Source organism: Coffea arabica, chromosome 2e (genome assembly GCF_036785885.1).
Source record: "Coffea arabica cultivar ET-39 chromosome 2e, Coffea Arabica ET-39 HiFi, whole genome shotgun sequence".
NCBI classification, from domain to species: Eukaryota; Viridiplantae; Streptophyta; class Magnoliopsida; order Gentianales; family Rubiaceae; genus Coffea; species Coffea arabica.
Window position 1 is genome coordinate 11,496,263 of NC_092313.1, and position 24,523 is coordinate 11,520,785.

Here is a 24,523-nt window from a genome sequence, read left to right on the forward strand (position 1 = left end):
TCCTCCAACCAATAAATGAAAACGGACACAAAATCAAAATAAAAAAAAATCCTTAGTATTTCTAACTTTATAGATCGCAAAAGAAAAAGATTTATTTGGGGGAGTCATAGACAGCTGGATTTTTGTTTATGCTACTGACTTTTTTGGTTTTTAAATAGAATTATACACCATACCGGTATAAAGGGCTCTGTTTTTTTTTTTTCCCTTTTTTTTTGGGGGGGTGGGGGGGCGTGTGGTTATATAAATAGCTGTCTCCAATACGTTTCACCTTGGTCGAAGCCAGAGCAGTATCCATCACCACTTAAATTTGTCCCTGACCACCTCTCCGTCTCTGCCTCCATATCCATCCCTCCGTCCATCATAAATATTTATTCTAAAATATATATTCTTCCAGAATTCTCCTTTTCCAGTTCTAGGCAACCTCTTCTGTTTTCCTTAATTTCATTTCTCTCTTTGAAAATTTCCGTTCTTGTATGGCAGTTAATTTCTTGAACAATCGAGAGGTATCAGACCTTTGCCTAGGAAAACCTCCTCTCAAGTGGGTCCCCATCGGCGTTACTGTTGCGGAGGCATTGTCGGCGTTGAAGAAATCGGGGGAGAGCCATGTGAGCGTCTGGTCCTGCTGCTCCGACCACCATTCTTCTTCCAAGATCAAATCTTTTGACAATAATAACGCTGTTATTGTGGATTCTCCAGCTTGCAAGTGTGTGGGGAAGATTTGCATGGTGGATGTCATTTGTTTTCTTTGTAAAGAAGAAAACTTGGCAGATCCTTTCAAGGCTTTAGAGGCTTCTATCTCTCAGATTTTGCTCAAAGCCCCTCCTTTGTCCGTCAGGCATTTGGAGCCAAATTCGAGGTTTACCAATGTTTTTTTTTTTTTTAATTTTGTCATCTGGGTTTTGTTTTTTGATGAAAAATATTGGTGGGAAATTTTTGTTAAGATTTGTTTTCAACAATTAAGGGAGAAAGAAATTTAATACATGTTATCCACCCCCCTCTTTTCTCTGAATCTGAGATTTTTTTTTTATTTCTTATTGCTGTTCTTTTCCTCCGTATGCTTTCTTCTGTGGTTGCGATGGAAATTTTGTTGTATGCTATGTTTGCTGGTATGACCGTATGAGCTGTGAGTTAAATTTTCATGTTTATTTTTTTGTTCTTTGAAATGTTAGAGATATTCATTACATGCTTTTGGGAAATTTGACGGGGTTAAAACAAATCATGTGATGCAAGGAAATTTATGTAGATGAAAGATAAAATTCAAAGAAGTTAGGTTACAGTATTTTAATGGGGTCGTTGCTCATCATTATTTTGTTTGATTTGGCAATTCCTTCAGTTTGGAATTTTACCTGTTGTAGGAGAATCTATCTAGTTTGTGGAAAAAAGACAATAAGAAAAGGATAAGAAAAATGTACAGTGAAAAGAGTGCTCTGAATTTAGGGGAAAGTTGTAGCATGAAGTGACAATAAAGGTCCGCTTCATCAGAAAAAAGGGAACTTTATTTATGTAAGTCAAGTAAACGGAGACGCATGTTGTCTTAGTCTCCTTTGCCGTCTTCTATTTACACCAGGAAAAATCAAATTTTGGGTTTTAGTTTTAAAAAACAAAAAAATGCGTAAGTTAAAGTTTTTATTTGGCTTTTGAAAAAAATTCTTTATAATTCGGTACACTTTCCTAATGATGTTTGACGTTGTCTCTATCTCGAATTTCTGTTCTGCAACTGCATGATTCTGTTACAATTCCTTTAATTTATTCTGGATGATGCAACTTCTGGACTAGTATTTGAATACTATGATTCTTCATGATCGAGTCCATTTTGGTTAGTTGTTGGTAGTGGTTAAGAAAGAAAGGCAACTGAAGTTTCATTTTATGTGAACTTTCTTTCTTTAATGATACTTCATATTGTCTTTTCTGACGATTTTGACTTGCAACTACCTGATCCTATGCTTCTGGACTAGTATTTGAATAAATCCATTTTCCATAAATCTGTTGATTTTGGCTGGTAATTGGTTTTTACTGATTGATTCCTTGACTTACAGCTTGTTGCAAGCATTGGATTACATACTTGATGGTACACAGAACCTGGTTATACCAATTGAAAGCTATGCAACCAGGAATTCAAGAAAGAAGTTCCTGGGTAAACCAGCTCCTTTCAGCAGCACACTCCACAATGGCCGTGAATACTGCTGGATAACACAGGAAGATGTAGTCCGCTTCATTCTCAACTCCATCGGAGTTTTCTCCCCAATCCCAACTTTCACAATTGAATCACTAAACATGATTGATCATGATATAATGACTGTTCACTATGATGAACCTGCCTCTTCTGCGTTGGCCTTAATTTCTCGCTCGCTCGTGGAGCAGGCTTCTGTTGCTGTCATCGATGAAAATAACAGATTGATCGGCGAAATATCGCCCTCCACTCTTGCATTCTGTGATGAAACTGTTGCTGCGGCAATTACAACCCTTTCAGCAGGTGATCTCTTGGCATACATTGATTGTTGTGGTCCTTCGGAGGAACTGGTCCAGCTAGTCAGAACGAGGTTGGAAGAAAAAAATCTTGAGGCTATGTTGGATCTATTGGAGGAATGTTCTCTCTCATCATCGTTGTCATCATCAGCATCTTCGAGTTGTTCTTCTGATGATGAGTCTGCATCAATCAAGTATGGCGGATCCGGTAGGTATTCACCTGCGAGGAGGTCAGAGGCAATTGTTTGCTATCCGTGGAGTTCACTTGTGGCTGTAATGATTCAAGCCCTTGCACACCGTGTGAGCTGTGTCTGGGTTGCGGAAGCGGACCACACCTTGGTTGGGATTGTTACATTTGAAGGCATGCTTAAAGTTTTCAGGAGCATTGCCGGCGGCATTAAGTAGGGACGTAGAGGTTAGTCATGCAGTAACGAACAAGAAGCCAGGACAATGTGTTCAAGCCATATTTACTTTGTTGAAAGGAATATTACAATGTCTTGAAAATTTTTCAGAATTTTTAATATGAAGTTGAACTTGTGCGTGAGTTTGTGCGTACATATATATATATATATATATATGTATTTCCTTCTTGTTGAGGTAAAAAGATTCATCGAGGGAGTTGCTCCTCTCATGACAAACTCTAGAAGAATCAAACAACAATTGCAGTACTTCACAATACTCTTTCCCTCTCCGGAGAAACATAAAAATGAAAATTTTGCGTTAAAAGTTTCTACTGCAAATTCCTGACTACGTGATTCGCCGAGACTGGGAAGAAAGAGAGAAATCGGAGTACTAATCAAGCCCCGGAGGCCACTTTTTGCCGCTGTAAAAGGCATTTACAAAATGCAACGGATCTTATTGGCTTTTCTGGCGTAGAAGATTTTGGTTAGTTTATGTAGAAGCTATTTTAGGTAAACGAACAAATAGCTTTATTTATCGAGAAGTAGAGATAGCCTGCAGGATGTAAGAAAACCTCAGAACAGAAAACGAAGCCTACAATTTCTCCAAAAGCATTATTGGATTCCTACACCAAAAGAGGCATCAACAAAGCGAAGCAAAAAGGTACATGCGATTGCGCACAGCTTCTGAAACGTATCCTTTGTGCACACCCTTCTTTCGTCTCTGGACCCGAGCTACGTATAATTTTCAGTCACTTTCCCTAAACCACTTCGTATTTCCATTTCTTGATAGATTCCTGTATATATACATGATGACAACAGAGCTCGGTCAGGTTAATTTCTCAGAAAGTGTTACGAAAAATATGCAAATGAAAGTGGAAAAGAGGACCAGAAAAGAATGAATTTGCAATTCAGTATAATAAAAGATATGTATAATCTCATCAAATTGTCTCTGAGAAATTCTCAATGGTTTGAAACCAGAAGCTCTTCTGCTTTCACTATTAATTTTCGGAGGGGAGCCAAGAGCAAGTGAAAGAAATTTTGCATATGCTTTATGTAAAACAAAGTGTCGAGATTATTTCAATTGAGAACTTATGCACCATTGAGACATATCTACGTTCCTGACCTGTTGAAGTTTTCTACAAGGAAGCATTTGCACGAACTCACATGTGGCTTCACCTCTCTTTGCTTCGGCCTAATTATCAAGTCGGAGAACAAGAAGGATTTAGGATTTTCATTTATTAACAGTTAACAAAATAAACAACAGTGTCTTTTGCAAGAAAAAGTACCTGGATGAATTTATTATTGCATAAGAGTTTTACAGCCATCACTAGTCATGCCAATATTTCAGCTCTGATACACATGAAGACAGAGCTTCCCGTACTTGGACATTTTCAGAATCAAAGTCCAGTGCATCTTCATAAAGCCTTCTAGCTTGCTGCAACAACTTCACCTTCTCTTTGCTTTTTCTTGGCCGCAAACGAGATCTTTGCTGTAATGCAGCCCCCCATCTGAAAAGAGCTGCAATGCATCCATTTTGATTGAGAAACAAGTTTGACAACTTCTGCTTGAATTACAGATTGTGATTTTCCAAACCGTGAATGGTATATAAGAAGATTAGAACTTCAGAACGCATCAAAAATTTCTTTCACTAATGCATGTCCACCATATATGATGCCAGTCATCCTATTCATAGATTTTCAGGTCTACATGTTTTGATAGCAGTATCACTGGGAATGTAAAAAGCATAAATTGAATATTTGATCTTATATCCAACAGGTCTTATCACCATTCCATCAAACAATATAGAGATGGCAGGGAGTTTATCATATACCATCTGGTGCATGGATATTGCTCTTAGACATCATAGCATCAAATTTATCAATTGCTGCTAGGAATACCTCATCTGCATCAGGAGCAGCACCCTGAAATTTGCATAATGCAGTCAAGTGCAGTATAAGTGATAGTGACAAAATAATACTCGAGAAAAACTTGTGTAAGAATATATTTCGTGAATCATTAAACAAGCTGCTGTCCAGGTAACCACTGGGGTCGGCCCAATGGCCAAGGAGGGCGCTTAGAGTCTTCCCTGCTGTCAGGTACAGGGTTTGAATCTTATGGCTGATGGTTGGGGGTGGGAAGGGTGTGGGGAGGGGTAGGAGAGTTAAAAAAATACTGTTGTCCAGGTGAAAGCACCTGGCATGATTAAAAAGGAAGTAATTGAAGCACTTTGAACTAGAAAAGCCAACTTTGGCAAGGGTTTTTGCTTACTGGTCCAACATCGGCAAGTAATTGTGCTCGGAAGAAAAGAGCGAGTCCCCAGTTGTACATGGCTCTCACATCATTTCCATCAATTGACAAGGCTAATCTATATTTTCTTCCAGCATTAATGAGCAGTTCTTCACACTCTTCACAAACATCTGCAAGAATTGATGAAATCTTGTAATTCCTGGAAACTAGATCCTCTGCCGTATCCCATTTATCAGCTGATGCTTCATTTCCAGTGAGCAGAGCTCTCAACTGGCGGCTGAGCCTCAATTTTAGCTCTCCATGAAGAAGATATGTGTTTCCCAACTGGCCTACTGCTAATAAGCTCATTGGCCTTATGTTTAAAGCTTGCAACAGCAATTCTGCAGACTTACATAAAAATTTCTCTGCAACTTCATCATCACCTTGCAGCACCAAACACTCTTTAGCTTCTTTTAGAAGAACATTAGCTTCTGCAAGGCACCTACTGAACTCCATATCTTCTGAAGCCACTGTATACCCATCCTTAGTCTGGGAATGTTGAGTATCAGAAATCACACTCTCGCCTCTGATAAACGATCCATAATCCTCATTTTCACCTCTTTTGACACTGTCAAAATCCTCAAAATTCCCTGCCAGATCATCTCTTTTCTCTTCTTGCCCAAATGATGTCTCAGTTTTCCTATGCTTAAGGCTTACCCTGAAGTCCATAGATTCAAGTGAACGATCATGAGATGACCATCTTTCAACTTCCCTTGCATGACTTTGCTTCCAAGAGACTTCTTGGTTGCTCATACAGTCTAACCTCCTTTTCTGGTAAGTATACTTATTACTCTTAAGCACTTCTTTAACGGCATCACGCGTCTCTGCGTATTTCAAATACTCATTTTCGGCGACCACATTCATTCTCCTAGCACCATTAACCAAGTTATTAGCTTTACCCCGATTTATATTATGATATTGATAAGTTGGTCCACGCAAACCCTCGTTCTCATTTTCAGCACTTCTATTGTATAATGATTTTGAAGTTCTTTCTTCAACTGAAGAAGCTAAAATGTTGCCTTGTTCGCGATGATTTACCTCCACATTTTTCAGTTCCCTCTTGCTCAAATCTCTCATTTTAATAGGCTTTGGGATTTTGGGCTTCTCCTGAAACAAATTCACAAAAAATAGGCGGAAACTAAAGCCATTATCACCTACCTCTTTCTTTTTCCTACTTGATTTTTGACTTAAATTTCTCTCCGTATCTTGAATCTCCGGTAATATATTGCCGATACAATCTTCAGCAATACTTTTGGCATCCAAAGCATCTAAGTTAATTGATTCCAAATTTTTCAGAAAAGTTCCTAAATCATTCAAGCTAACTTGATTGCAATCAATACAATCCTTAATACCGTTCTTCAAACTTACAAACTTAGCATCAAACCCACTTAACAAATCTACCAAGTCCCTCATTTTTCCAATAGATTCCTTTAAGTTCTCATCTTTAGGCCTTTTCTTAGCTCCACTGAAGCTGATATGACCCCCATTAGAAAACCCAACTGAGAACCCAACAGCAAAAACAATAGCACAAGCTGGAAAACCGATTATTGAAGAAACTTTTACTCTAGAAATTGCCAAAGCACAGATAAAACCCAAAAGGTATACAAAAACATAGTACTTCTTATCACCAAATCCAAGAAAACTTCGGAGCTGATCATACTCACTTGAGTGGTCAAAGTTGCCACCGAGCTGAGGATGGTCCCACCCACCGTAGTAATCCACTGAGGCAGAAGCAGCAGTGGAGCAAAATGGAATCATCTTGGTGGTGAAAGAACATTTTCTTGGCGATAAATTGATAAAGTTCGGATTTTTCTGGCCAAGTGGTGAAGGATGAAAAATGAAATTTTGAGTTGAGAATTGAGGATGCAATTGGAGAACAAGTCTTCTTGTGATTAAGATATTCATTTTGGGGCAAACTGATTACATACGATTCGAGTATGAACTATGAAGAGGCTCTTATATTACATAAGCAGATTGAAGAATCTCGTCGGCCTTTCCAGGTTTAATCCAGCCATTTGATTATTTCTGTTGATCTTTCAATCTCTTTTTTTTTTTTTTGAAAATTTTGCCTTTCATTCGGATGTGGGGCTGGCAACTTGATGGATCAAAACATGGGCACATGTCACTATGTCAGGGCCTCATGGATTCGGCAAATTCCTATTTCATAAGCATCTCTGAAGCTTCGGCTCAATTCAATTCATTTTTGCCTAAGGATACAAAGAGGCCCATTCAATGCTGTTATGGATTACAATCTGCAAGCTGAAAAAGGGATTTCGGGCCTGGATCAGCCCTTGTCAAGGTCCGATAAAATTTGTGGTTCAGAGAAGATTGCGTGAGGATTTTGTTGAGACTTAATTGTACCAATTGCTAGAAAAGTACTATGCTTTAGATTGTCAAGTTACAAATGGTTGGTTACCAAGATATGATGGTGAGTTAGTAAATATAGAGAAAAAGACAAAAAGAAACTTGCAATCAAGATTTTTGAAGAAAATATTTAGTTTGACAATGCATAGACTAATTTCTATCTATTCTTCGTATCTATTCTTCGATATCTTTATATGTTTGATGATGTAACTTTTGTCATTAGTGCAAATTATAATAAAAATATGATGTTTTATTTGTCTTTCATATCCGGTCAGAACATAAGTAATTCCTTTAAAATCAGATGACAGTTCTAAAAAGATGTACTTCTGCAAAACAAAAAACAAAAAGTGTAAATAACACCATAATTGGCAATTGTCAAGTAGCATCCAATATCGGCAAGGCCTCAACAACAAGAAGCATAGGTCTCAATTGGTGTAGACAACTGACAAAAAATGGAAGGGTCGGATTTTCCCACATCTCAACTTTTTTCTTGAAAGTAATGGACGCGGCTGCCAGGTCTAAAATCATAGTATCAATCAATATTGATGAATTAGAGCAGAGGCGCAGACATCTAATTTTTGGCGTTGTCAAAAGCCAAAAAAAAATAATAATAATAAAAATCTATAATTGACCCGAATTTGGCCAAACATATAAGATTGGAAATGTCTAGTTTACCGAATCCATTGATGGGTCTAAGGTTGTTGGCAAGCGGACTGGATTGCATTAGTTTCCGTACGAAGCCATTTTGCAATAGTTTTTCGTTTTCTATTTTTCGCATTTACGACCTAAACTTGAATAGTAGAAAATACTCTCTGTATTGTCGCAATCTTGACTAATTCTAATTCTGTCAGCGAACCAAAACGTCACTGTTATCATAAAATACAATCGGCCAAAATCTTACCAGCTGTCCATCTACGAGGCTGTTTTTTTGTTTTTGTTTTTCAATGGATGGAAAGCATCTACACTGCTTTTATATTACTTCCTCCGTCCCACTTTGATAATTCTGTTTCTTTTTTTACACAGTTTAAGAAAAAATAGTTAACTTTGTTGGAAAAGTAAATTTAGATTGCTATTTTTCTAAAATACCCTCACATTAAATAGAGTACAACTTTATGGGAACTTGAATTGATGGTAAAAAAAGAATCAACTCTCATTAAATGGGGTAGGTTTATAGTAACAACAACTTACATTGAATAAGGGCATTTTAGGAAAATTAAAATACAACTACATTCTTCAATTGGAAAGTGGACTACAATTTGGAACAGACGAAAAAGGGATGTGCTGTGTACTACATATCATATGGATTTAATTAATTGCACGAATAAAGATTTCTGATTAACAATTAGCAAGGCATCTTATGTGTTGTCCGCTGAACAATTCACTTCCAAACTCGAATGCATCGAATTTAGTCTTACTACAATCGTTTCAAATTATATTTATTCGGCTGTGCATCTTCTTGATCTTGCATATTGTTTGGCTCACCATGTTCCCAATTACAAGAATGTTCATTTCAATCTCCTGAGTTGGTCGAGATGTTAAAGTTGATGTCATACCTTCCTATCAATTCGGGTTCGATCCTCTTCTGAAACATCAGTCCGTCACACAAGATTTGCCTAACGAGTCCTATCCTTTCGTATAATTAGCGGATTATTGTACGAGACATGATTTACCTAATACGCATTCTCGGGTGGCAGTTGCAGTTTAAAAAAAAAAAAAAAGAATGTTAATTTTACCGTAAGAAGAGTTGATCATGAAGAGTCCTCAATCCATTGGTGAAAACAAGTGAGACTGGAAAATTTACAAGCTAAAGTCGGTCAACGGAGGAGAGTTGCCAAGAATAAATGCATGACACTGCTATGAGCATGACCGGCCATCAAAAAGGGCGAAACAATATAAGGATTTTTCAAGGCTACTTTACATTTTACTCTGCAATTTGTCGGCAAAGCTGTGGCCTTGATTTCATGAGCACCTTTTGGGTATTGCTGGGAATTAGGACTTGATAATAAATTAGTAAGTATTATTAACCAGGCCCCGTGATATTACTTGTCAAGATTACAAAAACTACAGTACAAATGTAATCGAAGGTGGTGTTTGTAGGCCTGTCAACGGTCCGGGTCTAGACCCGGATCCGTGAAATTATTGTGAGTATGGGTAAGGATTTAATTCCGTTATCCGTATTCGTATCCGTATCCAGATCCGGATTCGGATCCGTTTTGTAAAATAAAAAAAATGGATCGGATACGAAATATAGTATTTCGACCCGTATTAGACCCGGATTCGAATATAAATGGATTAATAATTTAAAATATGTATATTTATCAATATAATTTGATTAGGATGATGTATTTGAGTAAAGTCAATTTGATTTCTTTTCTTATTTGGTTTTTTTTTTTGTATTATTTAGAAATTAGTGTATAAATATATTTTTTTCTCATTTTTATTAGAATTTATAAAATCTGATAAATTTTTTCGAGTAGACCCGACTCGGATCCAAGACCCGTCGGATCCGGATCCGGGACCCGTCGGATTCGGATCTGGAACATAGAATAGAAGACCCGTCAGGTAAACGGGTCGGATCCGGGTCCAATTTTGTATGCCGGGTCCGGGATAATGAATTTCAGCCCGGATCTAGCTCGTTGACAGGCCTAGGTGTTTGGATTGCAGTTCTCTGTCAAAAAATCTTTATATTTCTCAATAACCTTTTTATCTCACATGCGAATACGCATTTCTCAATTCCAGTACTTTTTCTAAATATAAAAATCGTATAAAATAGCAATCTATTATTTCTGAAGTTCATTCTTATACGGGAGAAATACTCAACCAACTTACCCACATCCCACACGGGCCCTTGTATTAAAAACTACTCAAGAGAGCTACACCAAGTTTTTTGACCAAAAAAAAAAAAAAAGCTACACCAAGTAAAACAACTATAAATTACAGGGGTTTTAACCTGACTTTGCATGAGACATCCACAAATGACGCACATCGACTAACATATTCGTTTGGATTAGCTGTTTTTTGGGTTGTTTTTTAAAAATAGCGCTGTAGCATTTCATTTTTGAAATACAAGTCCTTTGGATTAGTTGTTTTTTGGGTTGTTTTTCAAAAACTATATGAAAAATTTTTACTGTAGATGTTTTTTTGGATTATTTTTAGAGGTATTTTTAAAACATATTTTTGAGTTTTTTATAATTTATAATTTTTATATAAATATACATTTATGCATTTATAAATATTTATAAATAAATATGTAAAACATATTTTTGAGTTTTTTATAATTTATAATTTTTATATTTTTAAATAAATATACATTTATGCATTTAATACATTTATAAATATTTATAAATAAATATATTTATATATTTATATATAAATGTATTATAAATGTATTATATTATATATAATACATAATATAAATATATTTATAAATGTATAAGTGTATATTATTATAAATGTATAAATTATAAATGAATATTATATAAATGTATAAATTAATATATTATAAATATATATTAATATTATGTATAAATGTAAAATTAATATTATGTATATTAATATAAATGTGTAAATGTATTATATGACATATAATACATAATACAAATATATATTATAAATATACATTAATATATATATATTATGTATAAATGTACAATATATTATATTATATATAATTTATATTATATATTATATATAATTTATATATTATATAATATTTATATAAATATATAAAAATATTTTTTAAATAAAATAAAATATTTATAATATGTATAAATAAATAAATATTTAATATATATAATATACATTAATATTAATTATAAATATTATAATATTATAAATATGGTGTTTATATAATATTTCAATTTGTAATATTTATTTTATATTTCATTATATAAATATTTATATAATATATAATATATAAATATATTATAAAATTTTCAATTTGTATAATATACATAATATTGTATATATATAATATAATGTATTATACATAATATACATTTATACATTATTACACATTATGTATATTGTATATTATACATAACATTATTATACACAATAATGTACATAATAATATTATACATTAATAATGTATATATTATAATATAATGTACATAATATATTTTGTATAAATATTTATACATTTGTGTATACAATATTGCATATTATGTATATTATATTATATTATGTATAATATACAATATTATGTATAATATTAATGTATATAAATATTTATATAATATATAAATATATAAATATATAATTTTCAATTTATATTAACATAATATATATAATATACATAATTGAAATATACATATGGAGTTGTTTTTGAGATAATGTTTGAATATGGTGTTTTTGGAGTTGTTTTGGAAATACACATTTACTGTAGCATTTGGAATGTGAAAAACAGTTTTTCAAAAACAGAAGCAAAAACAAGGAATCCAAACGGACCCTAGGCTTTGTATTTCTTTTTTAATCAACGCCAACACTCATACTATATATCATACTCTAATGGATTACGTGAAGACTTTAATTTTGTATTTCTAAGCTAAGCACCCTTTGGACTCTTCTGAGTTTTAGAGCTCAGAATCTAAAACAAGAGAGCCTTCTCCTTCAAGTGCATCAGTATGGTTTTGGTAAACGGATATGATTGATGCTTCAAGAGACAATAATAATGTCAAAGTCGGAGTGATTTGCATTTAAACCTATCAACGGATCGTGTACGGATCAAAATTAAACATTCTGGATTCAAATCCATTTTAGTATACATGCTTCAGATTCGGCCCATGTATCCAATGAGTCTTACATTCGATCTTACGAATTTAGGCTCAACAAGTACGGATGTGTGGGCCGAGTCAAATTTTATAATAAATAAATATATTTTTTTTTTATAATTATTAGTTTATTGTATAACAAGTATTATTGTATTAGTCGGTATATATATTATTATAATAATAAATATTATTGTATTATTGTTTGTATAATAATCAGTAGATATTATTATTATAAATATTATTATATTAATAATTATATACGTTTTATAATTATTATTTTATTTAAACGAGTCCGTGTCGAATATGAATCGGAATTAATATTTCATATTTCACTTGCTTTTAAATTAGGAAGGATGGATCCGAATTCGGGTCCAGATAAACGGAATATTAATATTTGTACCTAAGAAATAATTAGCGGATCCGGGTTGGGTCACTATCTAGACACGGACCTTCGAGAGGCCTATCGGCAATGCATTAGGAAAATGCCCCGGTTGAATTGACGTCGTTATCCTATTCCTAAATCGGGAAGTGGACGGATCAAAGTCTGTACTGGTGGGAAGTAGATGAGAGATGTTATTAGAAATTCTCTGTCAACTGAGCTGGACATCACCACCAATACATAATGCATCTCCCGTGACACAGCTTCAATTCTTACCAAGCCTTCTGGCTAGTAACCTGTCCGGCCTCTCTCCCCCTTTCTCTGGCGGATCTAATTCTCGCTTCATTCCTTCATCTGACCCACCAAGCTCTCTCTCTCTCTCTCTTTTTTTTCTTTATTCCTAGTCTCCCCCATAAATCAATGCATTCACAAATTTCTCGCTCCTTCCTTTTTTATTTTACCCCCTTTCTACCGTAAAATCTCCTCCAATTTTTTCATGGACACCTATCAAGGACCCATTTGTCTGGGGGTAATAAGTCACTATAAGCAACTTTTAAGCACTTCTCACTTGGTATGGGACATGAAAGTTATCAATGTAGCTGTGATTAAACAGTATGACATAACATCTCGATTGTAATCCATTGTTAATTACTTCTATAATCTCGTAAATTATTACGTGTAAATTGTACGTGAATATTACAACTTGTTCAAATAGTATTATATTATTCAGAAATAACTGTGTTAATAACAACTACCGTTCTCGCCCTATGCGCCTTTTCGCTAGTATCGAAAACCCTCAAGAATTTTCTCTAGATTTTTTTTTTTAAATTTTGAAGCATTAGATACTACTTACTATAAGATTATTCAAAGTAACGTATGATCACTCATATTAGTGACTTTTCAGCATTTGTCATTGTACCAGACCCTCAGTCATGTGTATCTACCAAAACATTTTATTGCTGTATAGCTGTCTATCAAGCCAATTTTTTTTGTGTTAACACAACAACTGCAGCAGTATCAGCTGACAATAATTCGCTTACATGATTGTAATTGTAATGAATGGTGATATTGACGTTCCACCTCTTGTTATTGACACTCAATTCATGTACTGTTTTCTCACTGTGAAGAATTTTATATACTTTCTCAGTTAAGATAAGCACTGCCTTAAATAAATAAATAAAAAAAGTTAATTAGACTCAGAAAACTAGTACTACTGTCACTCTATTTTTTTTGACTTGAAATTGCAGAATTATGAGTAAGTATATATGTTAATCTTATCTAGATCTATCATTGGGTCCCCTAATAGCATTAATTTGACCATCCATTCGAGCTGAATCGGGAAGAAAACAAATTGTAGTAGGATGAAGTTCTTGCATTGAGGAGTTGGCTGGTTTTAATCATTCGCGTATTTGACAAAGGTGAAAGTGCCACGTACGCCAGTCAGGCTTGTCTTTGTGGACTAAAACTAAAATATTACTTACAATGGTAAACCTAACAGAGTTAATATATTACAAAAACCAGTAGTGAGATATGTGGAAACCTTACCAAACCTAAACCAAACAATTTGCATCATGCTGCAATGGCAAGTTGACAAAATGTTACTCCCTCCGTCCCACTTTGATAGTCCTGTTTTCCTTTTTCGTCTGTCCCAAATTACAGTCTACTTCCCAATTGAAGAATGTAGTTGTATTTTAATTTTTCTAAAATACCCTTATTCAATGTAAGTTGTTGTTACTATAAACCTACTCCATTTAATGAGAGTTGATTCTTTTTTTTACCATCAATTCAAGTTCCCATAAAGTTGTACTCTAATTAATGTGAGGGTATTTTAGGAAAATAGCTACCTAAATTGATTGTTCCAATAAATTTAACTACTTTTTTTTTAAACTGTGTGAAAAAAAAACCAGGACTATTAAAGTGGGACGGAGGGAGTAGTACGTAAATGAATCTACCATACAACTTTTTTGTTTTGTTTTCTTTCTTTCCTTTTTTTTTTAAAAAAAGTTTAAGAGAAACTTTAAAACGTTAATGAACTAAGAATTGGTCTTAAAAAAGTTTTAAACTTGCAAGAACTAGATTTGATTTTAAGATTCTCAAATTATATGTTGGAGATATCAAGTTATTATCAACTAATTAAAGTTTGTTGCTTGATCCCATAATTACACTTTTCTACGCATCACGAAGATTTTCTTGAATGAATACAATAATAGAGCAAGCACAGCCTTGAGTTATAATAATTACTAACATGTTGTAAATCCGATAATAAATGCTCAGCTGCACCGTACGGGGTCAACTTGGAACTTTCAAGCAGCAGAATTGAACATGGATACATGAGACCTCAGGGTTGGCTCGGCTGGTGTTGGGGTTGCCTAGTTAGGTCCTGACGACACCGTGTGGTCGGGTTGGACTCCTTCTATCTTCTTATGTATTTTTGGAGGATGGGGTATACAAGCGCAAGGGAATGCCCGGACACCCTGTGTTGACAAAAAAAAAAGAAAGGAAAAAAAAGATATATGAGACCGGAGAAAGAATGCCTTGTGTTGCGGTGGCAGCAAGAACATTGTAGCAGAAATGTACATAGCAGAGAGCCAAGTTGCAGAAATTGTTCATTTTTGGAGGACCATTAATAGAGTGTTCTTTAGCATAGAAAAGTACGGATGGATAGATAGGTGCGCAGAAAAAGAACCCACTTCTCGAGATACTTCTTTAAAACATTATCGACTTAGCAGCCATTGGCCCCCCAATGAATGGAGATTTCTACCAAAAACAAGAGTGCCGGACAGAAGATATTGACTTGTGTAGCAGTATGGTAATGAGTTCTACCTTACTTTTATTAGTTTCGTACAACTGACACTAACAGTTCTCTAACTCCAGTATTGAAGTTCTTAAAAAAAATGATTAGTTGGTCATATCCGACCATGATATAGGCAAAATTTGATACCTTGCATCCTTGTTTGGAAAGCCTTCTTTTTTTTCTCAAAAAAATTTCTACATTTTTTCGTGAAAACATATCATCATTTCTCAATCACCATTTTACCTTATATATATTGAATCGTTACAGTACATCTTTCTATAAAAATTTCAAAAAATAGCAATTCAAACTGGATTTGGATTACATTTTTTTTATGTAAATATGCTATACGATTCATGCATGCTTCCTTCCTGAGCATGAAAAAGAGGTCAAGGACTAAATTTTTGATTAAAAGATCATTTGCATAGATTATGGACTAATATTTTAACCAAAGAGCATGGAACATTTTCTCAAATTATTCTAAGTAATTAATCTCAAGTTATGTAATAATCAAGTAAAAGCAATTATTAAGTCTTGGGGTAATTAGGGAATTAGTTTTAAAAAGGAGGGCAAGAAGTAAAGGGTGAAGGGTAATGGCCAAGACTGCGTGGAGGGAAAGCTAGCAACCGAAAGCAATGCATGTTGTGGCAGACAAAAACAAAAAGATAGCACACAATCTCAGACTTAAAGAAATCCTTAAAGACAGAGAAAGTGGATAAGAGCAGCGGTAGCATTAGCAGTGTCACCAGCAAATGCACCAAGTTGATGGATCACTCACGGAGGAGGGCAGGAACGGTTGCTTCCAGCAATAGTTTTTGAAGGTTTATGGTCCAAATTTGATTAAAAAAATATATAAATTTTAAATTACATCTTATATATCATTTTTCACATTATGTTTGTGGGTCAAAAAAATTTATTTTATAATTATATATTATTAAAAATAAATTATATTGCGTGCGTACCAAATTACATGCTATGCATTTTTCATTTTCCTGACAAACGTTCGACCCCCTCCGATCACTCACTCCTCTGTCCATTTCTCCACTTGAGTGAAAAAGGGTTAATGACAATTAACCCCGTAAAATATGTAAGAATTTTCAATTGAATCTTAATCTTTTGTCCTAGTTCGAACAACATTTTTTTTTTGAAAAAAAAAAAAGACCTTCAAATGGTACAAACAATAATTCAAAAGATGACGACATCTTTCTTTAAGAGTATGGGACCATAAAACCATTTTATCCTTTTCCATAATAGTACAATAATAAATTTAAAAGTTGACATCTTTTTTAACACCAAATTGTTTTGCTCACGCTCTATATTGAGAGATATTATTTCGTTGGTGAAAATAAATGCTATATTTATAGACATTCTAAACTTTGCAAGTGGTTAAATCTTACTTTAAAACAAGATCTTGTTCTAAAAAATTTTAATAGCATTAATACGTTCCACAATTGAGTTTGTAACCTTTTTTTTTTCCTTTAACCACAATTACTTTGAATTATATTGGGTTGTTTGGACAGTAGATTTTTTTGATAAATAATAATTAATCTACTCTAAAAAGTAAAAATTTTTCAATTAATAAATTGACCATATCAACATTTGTTAATATCTCGCTTGTATCATAAATACATTTTCCAACCCACCTTTTTATAATTCTAACCATCTTTTTTCTCACATACATCATATCACAAAAAGTGCTACAGTAATTATTCCAAATAATATCTATCCAAACAAACCTGATGCAGCTGCTATTTACTCTTTTAATTTTTCTTGAAGAGCTGATTCATTTTTCCTTCGTTTGCAAAAAGGGATGGCGTATCCTGATTGGATTTTGGGTCTGAACTTTTCAAAAAGAATGAAACATGGATGGTTCAAACAAAAATGGATGGTTCAAACAAGTCCTTAAACTTTTGAAAAGTTCTACTCATCACATTTTGATTAGAATAATCAAAATTGACCATCGTAATTTTAACAAATGTCAGGCCCATCATATCAAATTGAGTAAAATTTCCGGTTATTAATTATTGCGTCTCATTGATTATTATAGAATTAATGGACCACCACATGAATTTTGTTAGTGAAATTAGCGTTAATTACGTTTCTCGACAGTTCCTATCATGCGTAGATACATTAATCTTTCACAGTGTGCATTAAAAGTATGTATGCAATCCTTTCACGTAAATTCGCCTAATTTCTAAAATGATAAAATTTGACATCGCATTATACGAACCTTTTTTTATTTTCCAAAATCTCAAGATTATGCAAAAAAAATAATTGCAATCTCCCAATACACCTTTTATGAACACTATGCAATTCAAAAGTTGACAGAGGTGGACTTTGTAATAAAAGTAAAAATAGTGAGAGGTGGATTAAATTACGCCAAACCTAACTAACCTTTTTATTTTTATTCTTTGTTTGAGGATAGAATATACTAATATTAGTAGCACAGTAAGTAACCGTATCATTGTATATTACTCCGACGAGAGATGAGTTGAGTGTTACGGGGAAAATTGAATTAAAAAAAAAAGAAGCATACTTTAGATTTTGGTTGGATTGTAATTTTTTTTCAAAAATTTTTACATTTTTTTTTCGAGCATATTTTTAACCATTTTTTTTATTACATATACATCAAATTACTAACGCGTGTATTTTTTTGTATAAGTTTCAAAAAATAACCATCTAAAAGGGGAGGGGACTAATAAGTATTTTGTTAGCATTCATTATTTTGATATTTTATTAATTAAAGCTATACGGGGGCAGCGTCATCGGCCCGATCCACGTGTCCTTCGGAAAACGACTCATGGCTTCTTTTTAATTTGTTTTTCTCTATCTCTATCTCCCTATCTATCTCACCAGTTTTTCCTCCCATTTTCGCTGTCTGCATTTGGATTGAATATTGAAGAAGAAAGGAAGGGAAGAGAAGAGAAGAACAGTATAGAACTCTTCATCGAAATACCCCACCACACAGCTTAAAAAAAATATATTCATCAAATCTTTCTTTCTAGACAGAGAAAATCAGCGCAGTAACTGAAGAACCTTCTAGCTCACGAGGTTTTGAATTTTTTATCCATGGGGATGAGGAATCTCAGTTTCTAGAAAGGAAAAAGAAAAGCAATTAAAGGGAAAGAGCTGCACGAAAAATCCCATTTGATTTTTGGAGAAAGATGTATATAGGAGGGGGGGGGAGGAGTTGGGGGAGCCGGAGGAGGGACAATGCGGAAGTCATTTAAGGATTCTCTCAAAGTTCTTGAAGCTGATATTCAGCATGCCAATACTCTGTAAGTCTAATCTTTCCTTTATGTGGCTTACCTTTTTTTTTTTTTTTCTCCTCTTGTTGTCTAATTTTCTTTTAAACTGTTGATAATGTTTTAAATTTTGTAGTAATTTTTCGATCACAGATGAGCGGTACTTAACATTTGTTTTAACATTTGCCATTTTTATTTTCAGGTCAAAGTTTTGATTTTTGTGGATAACTCTTAAAGGGTTTTTGTGTTTCTGGTTTTGGTTTTATATTTGTTCGAAAATTCTGTCTTAGCTGAAAATTTCTTCCGGACTTCACATTTCTGTTTTGTATAAAAGGCTTCCACTTTTTAATCTGGTGAAATTGGAGACAAAAATAACTAGTCAAGTTCTTTAAAATGAAGTTTGAATTCTGATGGAAATTTTTTCTTAATATCTTACTTGTAAAAAGTTTTGATTATATTTTTATTGGGTTTTTCATAGTGTAAAATCCATGTAGTTGCAGTTCCTTCTTCTTCTTGTTCATCCTTTTTTTTTTCCCAGTAAGATGTTAAGGGAATGTGCATTTGATGGTTAGATAAATGTGGGGTTCAATTTTCCTTTGAAGTTTACTTTAAGAATTGCTTCGAAGTGCGATAAAGGTATCGTTTTTCAAGTTAATCAGATGCTTAGCTTCTGGTAAACCTTTTCAAAATGCTCATCAATAGCGACTTTGGTAGATTCAGTTCCCAATGAGATATCCTTCCATTTTACCCCGGTGCTTTTTCCTCTCTCTCTTTTTCGCGTTTGGTGAATGTTGATTTTTTGGTGGCAGATAAGCACGTCATTGTTGAGCACTGTTCCCTGCTGGGGCCTTTGGTTAGTGGGACGGTTGCCTTACCTAAAACACGTGGGGCTGATAAAACTGCGAAGGAATTACAACATAATTATAATATTCTATATATCTGTTAGAGTTTTGCGTAAATCCTGATGACAACTTTTGAGGAAATTTAGAGGAAGGATAGCTGATTCACAAAAAGTGATGGAAAAAAGAGGAAATGGTACAAAATGAGCAACTAAATTAAGGCACACTAAAGTAAAAGAGGGTATTTACCATTTCTACATGAAAATCAGAAAGAAACTCTTGATAGAAGCATAACCACATTGATTCAAGCGCATTTGTCTGGACAAAATAATTTTCCGCTAAATTATGTATAATCCAATTAGATTTTGTCAATTGATCAATTGGTTTGTAATTAGCAGTGCTGCTGTTATTGTTGATTTTGATTTAGAATCTGAAAGTTGCAATATGGTCATTGCAGGGCTTCGGATTTTCCACGGGAGTATGATGGTGCTTGCCTGCAGATGAGAATGTCCTACAGTCCAGCAGCACACCTGTTCCTTTTCCTGGTTCAGTGGACTGACTGTCACCTAGCTGGTGCTCTTGGCCTGTTAAGAATCCTGATTTATAAGGTAACATATTCAATTTGAGTCATGCAAGGTCTTCCATAAGCTTAGTTTATCAGCTTGTCTCGTGCCCTAGGTTTACGTCGATGGCACCACAACAATGTCCACTCATGAAAGGAAAGCAAGCATTAGAGAATTCTATGGTAACTTTGTGCAATTATGTTCTCTTCTGCTTCATAAACCCTTTTTTTAAGGAGGTGAATTCTTGGGGTGTAAGGAGTTTAATTATGTAATATGAAATTTACACCTATGATTTGAAATCTTTTGCAGCTATTATCTATCCCTCATTAATGCAACTCCAGAGGGGGGTTACCGACACAGAAGACAAAAAGCAAAAAGCAGTGTGCTTGGAAAGATATAAAAGAAGAGATGAAGAGGAACACCGGCAAATTTCGGAGCTAGAAGTTGAAAGGGAGGAAGAATGTGGTATTTGCATGGAGATGAACAGCAAAATAGTCTTGCCCAACTGCAACCATGCCATGTGCATGAAATGCTACCGTGAATGGTACTCTTCTTTTTTCCTTCTTTTGCTACTTCTCTTTAGATCTCTATAATTACTTTGTCCTCCTCTGTGCATCATTCAGGATCAATGACAGTCACTTATCAACTATGTTGCCTTTACTGCATTCCATGTTGGAATATATGCTTGGTTTATTTAATTCCGAGTCAGAGGCATATCCACAATGTAAATAGTTTTGGTGGGATATGGCTACGTAGTTACATCTGGACAATGTAAGTGGGGAAGTTTCATTTTCAAAAGACAGTTTGGAATGAAATAGCCAAAAATTCACGACCGAAGATAAACTATTTCTTATTATTATTGTGTAGAAACTCTAGCATAATTTGAACTATCAATGTAAACTGATAAGTATCTGCTGTTCTGAAAAGTATGTTATACTGGCATGTGCAGCTGTATATTTGTAAGATTATATACTTTTACAGATCCTACAGTACAAAAGCTTTGTTTTGAATAGGTTTATACATATGTGAGATTAAATAAAGAAATCTTGCTAAATCTAGTGTTAGATTGCAAGTTTATAATCTTAGATGTTCACACACATTAATGGAGAAGAAGCTCAGATGAATGACAGGTCGAATTGGATAGTCACTGTGGTGTTGAAGTCCATGGTCCAGCTTATGGGCAGTAAGCAGGGCAATGAGCAAAAAGCTAGTTCTTAATAAGTGGTCATTTTAAGTATATTTCTTTTTTTTTTTTTGAAATTTGCTTTTGCTATTATGTAACTCGCATCTAGAACTTGACATTTATCGTACTCTAGAACTTGAATTGAAGGTGTTGAGTAATTACTTTTTCATCAATGCTTTGCAATTGGAAAAAAGGGGGGGGGGTTCAAGTGGAGTTGGAGATGGGGAAAATTGTGACATAGCTTCAATTATGGAAACAGGCTTACCAAATAATGGTTGTTGTGCTTTTTATTACAAGCTTTATATTACAATGAAGTTGTTAAAAGTGTTTCCTCTGCTGTAAAACAACTACAGAGCTCTACTAGCTACAATTTTATACGTGATAGTATGTAGGTATTTCTATTCAGAGAACCTAGATGTTGCAATTGGGATTCCACCGATGAAGTATGTGCCAAAAGAAAATGCTAGTACATAATTGTCTTCATGCGCCAGTCAATGTGCTATAACAGAAGAGTGGGGCAATTACTTGCTTCTTAACTTTTTGGATTCGTTCTTTACTTCTAATCAAGTTTTACTCTGCTTGATTGGATATGTTACTCTTTAATCCTGTGCACAAGTGGATATTAAACATGCGGATGTTTACTAGTGTGTAATGTCAGGAGCAAGTTGAAGGTACTTCTTCATTCGAACCTTTTGAGATATTTGGAGTGATATGTTTCCTATATTGTGTAGTATAAAGGAACAAACTGGTCCAGGAAAATAAGCCAGTGCAAGGTTTACAACTACCTGGACTATCTCTTCCTTATCCTAGAAAAGTCTTTATCTGTGCCTTCTCTGCTTCTAGCAATAGTTTCCAAATGTATGTGGTTGTCTTGAAAGGTGATAGCACCCAGATTAGATTATATATGAATGTGGAAATGATTTACTGGTTGTGAGGGGGGAAAGTGATTGGCTATTCAGGGGCTTACTCCTACTGCTGTCATTGTCAGCATGTTCTTTTATTGGCTTACAGACTACTGTATGATTCCCATCTGGTCTGCAAGGTGGTTTCAAAAACAGTTGATCCCTCTTGCAATAGTTTCTGAGTGGATGATTTTAAACTCTTTCTCCTAATTCTGCGAGTCACGTTTCTTCTCTCATTCATTCCAGCAAGAAGTGAACAATCATTAATCACTATATTTGAAAACACAACTTGCTTTACCTTTTATTGCATGTGTTTATTTTATTTACTGGTGTCCTAGTACTAAACATTATATTTGAAAACACAACTTGCTTTATCTTTTATTGAATGTGTTCATTTCATTTACCTAGGTGTCCAAGTATAAGGTGGTTTTGGTGTATTTGCATAAAAATCAGAGGTGGAGCATAGCGAGAATGCTTTCATGTGCTTGGTCAAAGTTGTTGGTGCTTAATATCACAATTATGTTCTGATAGTTTCCAATTGTGGGGTGGTAAATTATTTTTACTAGAAAGATTTTATTTTTAATGAAAAGAACACTTAACAGATATATTGGTCATTGGTCACCCTACTAAGTAAATGCTTTAACATGCTTTTGTAAGCTAGAGCTTTTGCTTCCTAATAGCTTTTTCTATCCTCTTTTCCTTTACCTCCTGATACCAAGAAAAGTTTTGTATCCAGTGGAAGAGCACTTTCAGCAAATTTGGTCTTGTTCCTTCCATAATGCAATATTGGAGCAACCAACTAGAACAAAGCTTTAGGGTTATTTATTCATTCACTTTTCACTTTAATATAATAGCATTAGAACATGACATATCGTGACAAGTGTGGTTTAACTGATTAATAATGAATATGGTTTTTTTTTTAGTAGTAGGGTACAGACGTGATTATAGATGTATTACAGAGATCCAAGTGCTATCAATAGACAAGTAGAAAGTACCTTCCTGTAGCTAAAAATGTCTGCAGTAGAAAATCTAAGTTTTATGGTTTGCTTTATCATAAGTTCCAGAATTTTGATCTCTTTTATTCTTAAGCAAGACAGTCATGTACACTGGGTTTTGAAATCACTGCTCTGGAAGTTTTTTCTTAGCTTTCAGCTTCATAGGTGGGCATCACTAACCATTGGGAGCAAGTGTTTTACAGACCAAGGATCTAGATACCCTTCACAGGTTGTCATGGACAGGTTTATGGGAAAATGAAATTGAAATTCCTTTAGCAGAATGTTCTTTCCCCTCCCCCCACCTACCCACAAAAAAATTGATAAAAAAAATTAGGAGAGTATAATCAAGAATAAAGTTCGCCATGATTTATATATAGTGGATTTCCCTATCTATTTTGTGTAATCGTTTGTTGCTGACATCTCTCCAGGACATTGCCATACTATAATTTGATCTTGTACGTATATTTCTCTTTATTCCTGAAACCTTTTTTGAGCAAAAAGGTTATCGCAGGCGTTTAAGGTCACAATCGTGCCCCTTCTGCCGTGATAGCCTGAAGAGGGTCAACTCAGGTGATCTCTGGGTGCTTATGGACAGCAAGGATGTCGTGGACATGGCTACCATAACAAGGGAGAATCTGAGAAGGCTCTTTATGTATATAGATAAGTTGCCTCTTATTGTTCCGGATAACCTTTTTGACACTTACGATAATCATTTAAGGTAGGGAAAAGGGTTTTGTCTGAGCGGTCTCCTGAAGTGCTGCTGTGTCTCTGGGTGTTCTAAACCCTATAATAACTTCTTCGACTAGATTAGAAATGCACTGGTTTCCTTCCACCTTTAAGTTGACAAACCCCGCCTGTATTATTGTAGGCTGTGGGTGAATTTAAGTTAGAATAGCTAGAAGAGGCTTATAAATTGTATGCAGCAAAATCGTATATATGTACAGCTCAAAGACTCGGTTAAACAGTCCTTTATCTCATTGGATATTCTTCCCTGCATTGCCTTTGAAGGACTTCTTAAGATCTGGGTATGCCAATAACACAAATGAATGCTTTTCTTGTTTGATTGTCTTGAATATGTGGCAGTTCCTCAGACTGCTTCAATGTCTTTGTAGCACACACGCACACGCAAGGGGATGTTTCAATAGTAGTTAAATGACGTGGATTGCAGATGAAATCCTGTGGTTTGGTGAAATGAGCTAATAAGGTCATATCTATTTTGAGAGATGGATAATGTTGTCGAAGCAGTTCTTAACAGTAGCCTGTTAACTAGAAAAGGAGATTGGACTATATGACCAAACGAGACGTCGACAAGTTATGGCAGGAAGTTAAAAAATGGC

The 24,523-nt window shown here is 34.4% G+C and overlaps 3 protein-coding genes across 4 annotated transcripts; 2 read left to right on the forward strand and 1 right to left on the reverse strand.

Moving 5' to 3' along the window:
* Nucleotides 1–223: 223 nt before the first annotated feature.
* On the forward strand, nt 224–3,010 carry LOC113730956 (CBS domain-containing protein CBSX5-like). Its single transcript, XM_027255964.2, has 2 exons — nt 224–856; nt 2,037–3,010. Exons 1-2 carry the CDS (start codon nt 474–476, stop codon nt 2,869–2,871), a joined length of 1,218 nt encoding a protein of 405 aa, XP_027111765.1. The 5' UTR covers nt 224–473; the 3' UTR covers nt 2,872–3,010.
* A 361-nt stretch (nt 3,011–3,371) lies between these two features.
* LOC113730957 (uncharacterized) lies at nt 3,372–7,385 on the reverse strand. The gene is made up of 5 exons (XM_027255965.2): nt 5,136–7,385; nt 4,699–4,789; nt 4,154–4,385; nt 3,991–4,059; nt 3,372–3,661 (listed from the first exon to the last, which is right to left on the reverse strand). The coding sequence occupies exons 1-3, from the start codon at nt 7,056–7,058 to the stop codon at nt 4,195–4,197; spliced, it is 2,205 nt and encodes a 734-aa protein (XP_027111766.1). The 5' UTR covers nt 7,059–7,385; the 3' UTR covers nt 3,372–3,661; nt 3,991–4,059; nt 4,154–4,194.
* Nucleotides 7,386–18,288: 10,903 nt separating this feature from the next.
* On the forward strand, nt 18,289–24,182 carry LOC113730960 (E3 ubiquitin-protein ligase AIRP2-like). Of its 2 annotated transcripts, none has more exons than XM_027255969.2 (5): nt 18,289–18,737; nt 20,001–20,151; nt 20,222–20,288; nt 20,416–20,650; nt 23,698–24,182. In XM_027255969.2, exons 1-5 carry the CDS (start codon nt 18,673–18,675, stop codon nt 23,906–23,908), a joined length of 729 nt encoding a protein of 242 aa, XP_027111770.2. In that variant the 5' UTR covers nt 18,289–18,672; the 3' UTR covers nt 23,909–24,182. The 2 variants fall into 2 exon arrangements, with proteins under 2 accessions (XP_027111770.2, XP_027111771.2); XM_027255970.2 differs by lacking the exon at nt 23,698–24,182 and adding an exon at nt 20,730–23,219.
* Nucleotides 24,183–24,523: the final 341 nt, after the last annotated feature.

What these genes read in the sequence shown, in the direction of transcription:
- LOC113730956 (XM_027255964.2), top strand. Translation starts at nt 474, where the DNA reads ATGGCAGTTAATTTCTTGAACAATCGAGAGGTATCAGACCTTTGCCTA. An exon ending in CATTTGGAGCCAAATTCGAG is followed by an intron (nt 857 to 2,036) that starts GTTTACCAATGT and finishes CTTGACTTACAG; the next exon opens with CTTGTTGCAAGCATTGGATT.
- LOC113730957 (XM_027255965.2), bottom strand. Translation starts at nt 7,058, where the DNA reads ATGAATATCTTAATCACAAGAAGACTTGTTCTCCAATTGCATCCTCAA. An exon ending in TACTTGCCGATGTTGGACCA is followed by an intron (nt 4,790 to 5,135) that starts GTAAGCAAAAAC and finishes TGCAAATTTCAG; the next exon opens with GGTGCTGCTCCTGATGCAGA. An exon ending in CAATATCCATGCACCAGATG is followed by an intron (nt 4,386 to 4,698) that starts GTATATGATAAA and finishes GATGCATTGCAG; the next exon opens with CTCTTTTCAGATGGGGGGCT.
- LOC113730960 (XM_027255969.2), top strand. Translation starts at nt 18,673, where the DNA reads ATGCGGAAGTCATTTAAGGATTCTCTCAAAGTTCTTGAAGCTGATATT. An exon ending in ATTCAGCATGCCAATACTCT is followed by an intron (nt 18,738 to 20,000) that starts GTAAGTCTAATC and finishes TGGTCATTGCAG; the next exon opens with GGCTTCGGATTTTCCACGGG. An exon ending in AAGCATTAGAGAATTCTATG is followed by an intron (nt 20,289 to 20,415) that starts GTAACTTTGTGC and finishes AATCTTTTGCAG; the next exon opens with CTATTATCTATCCCTCATTA.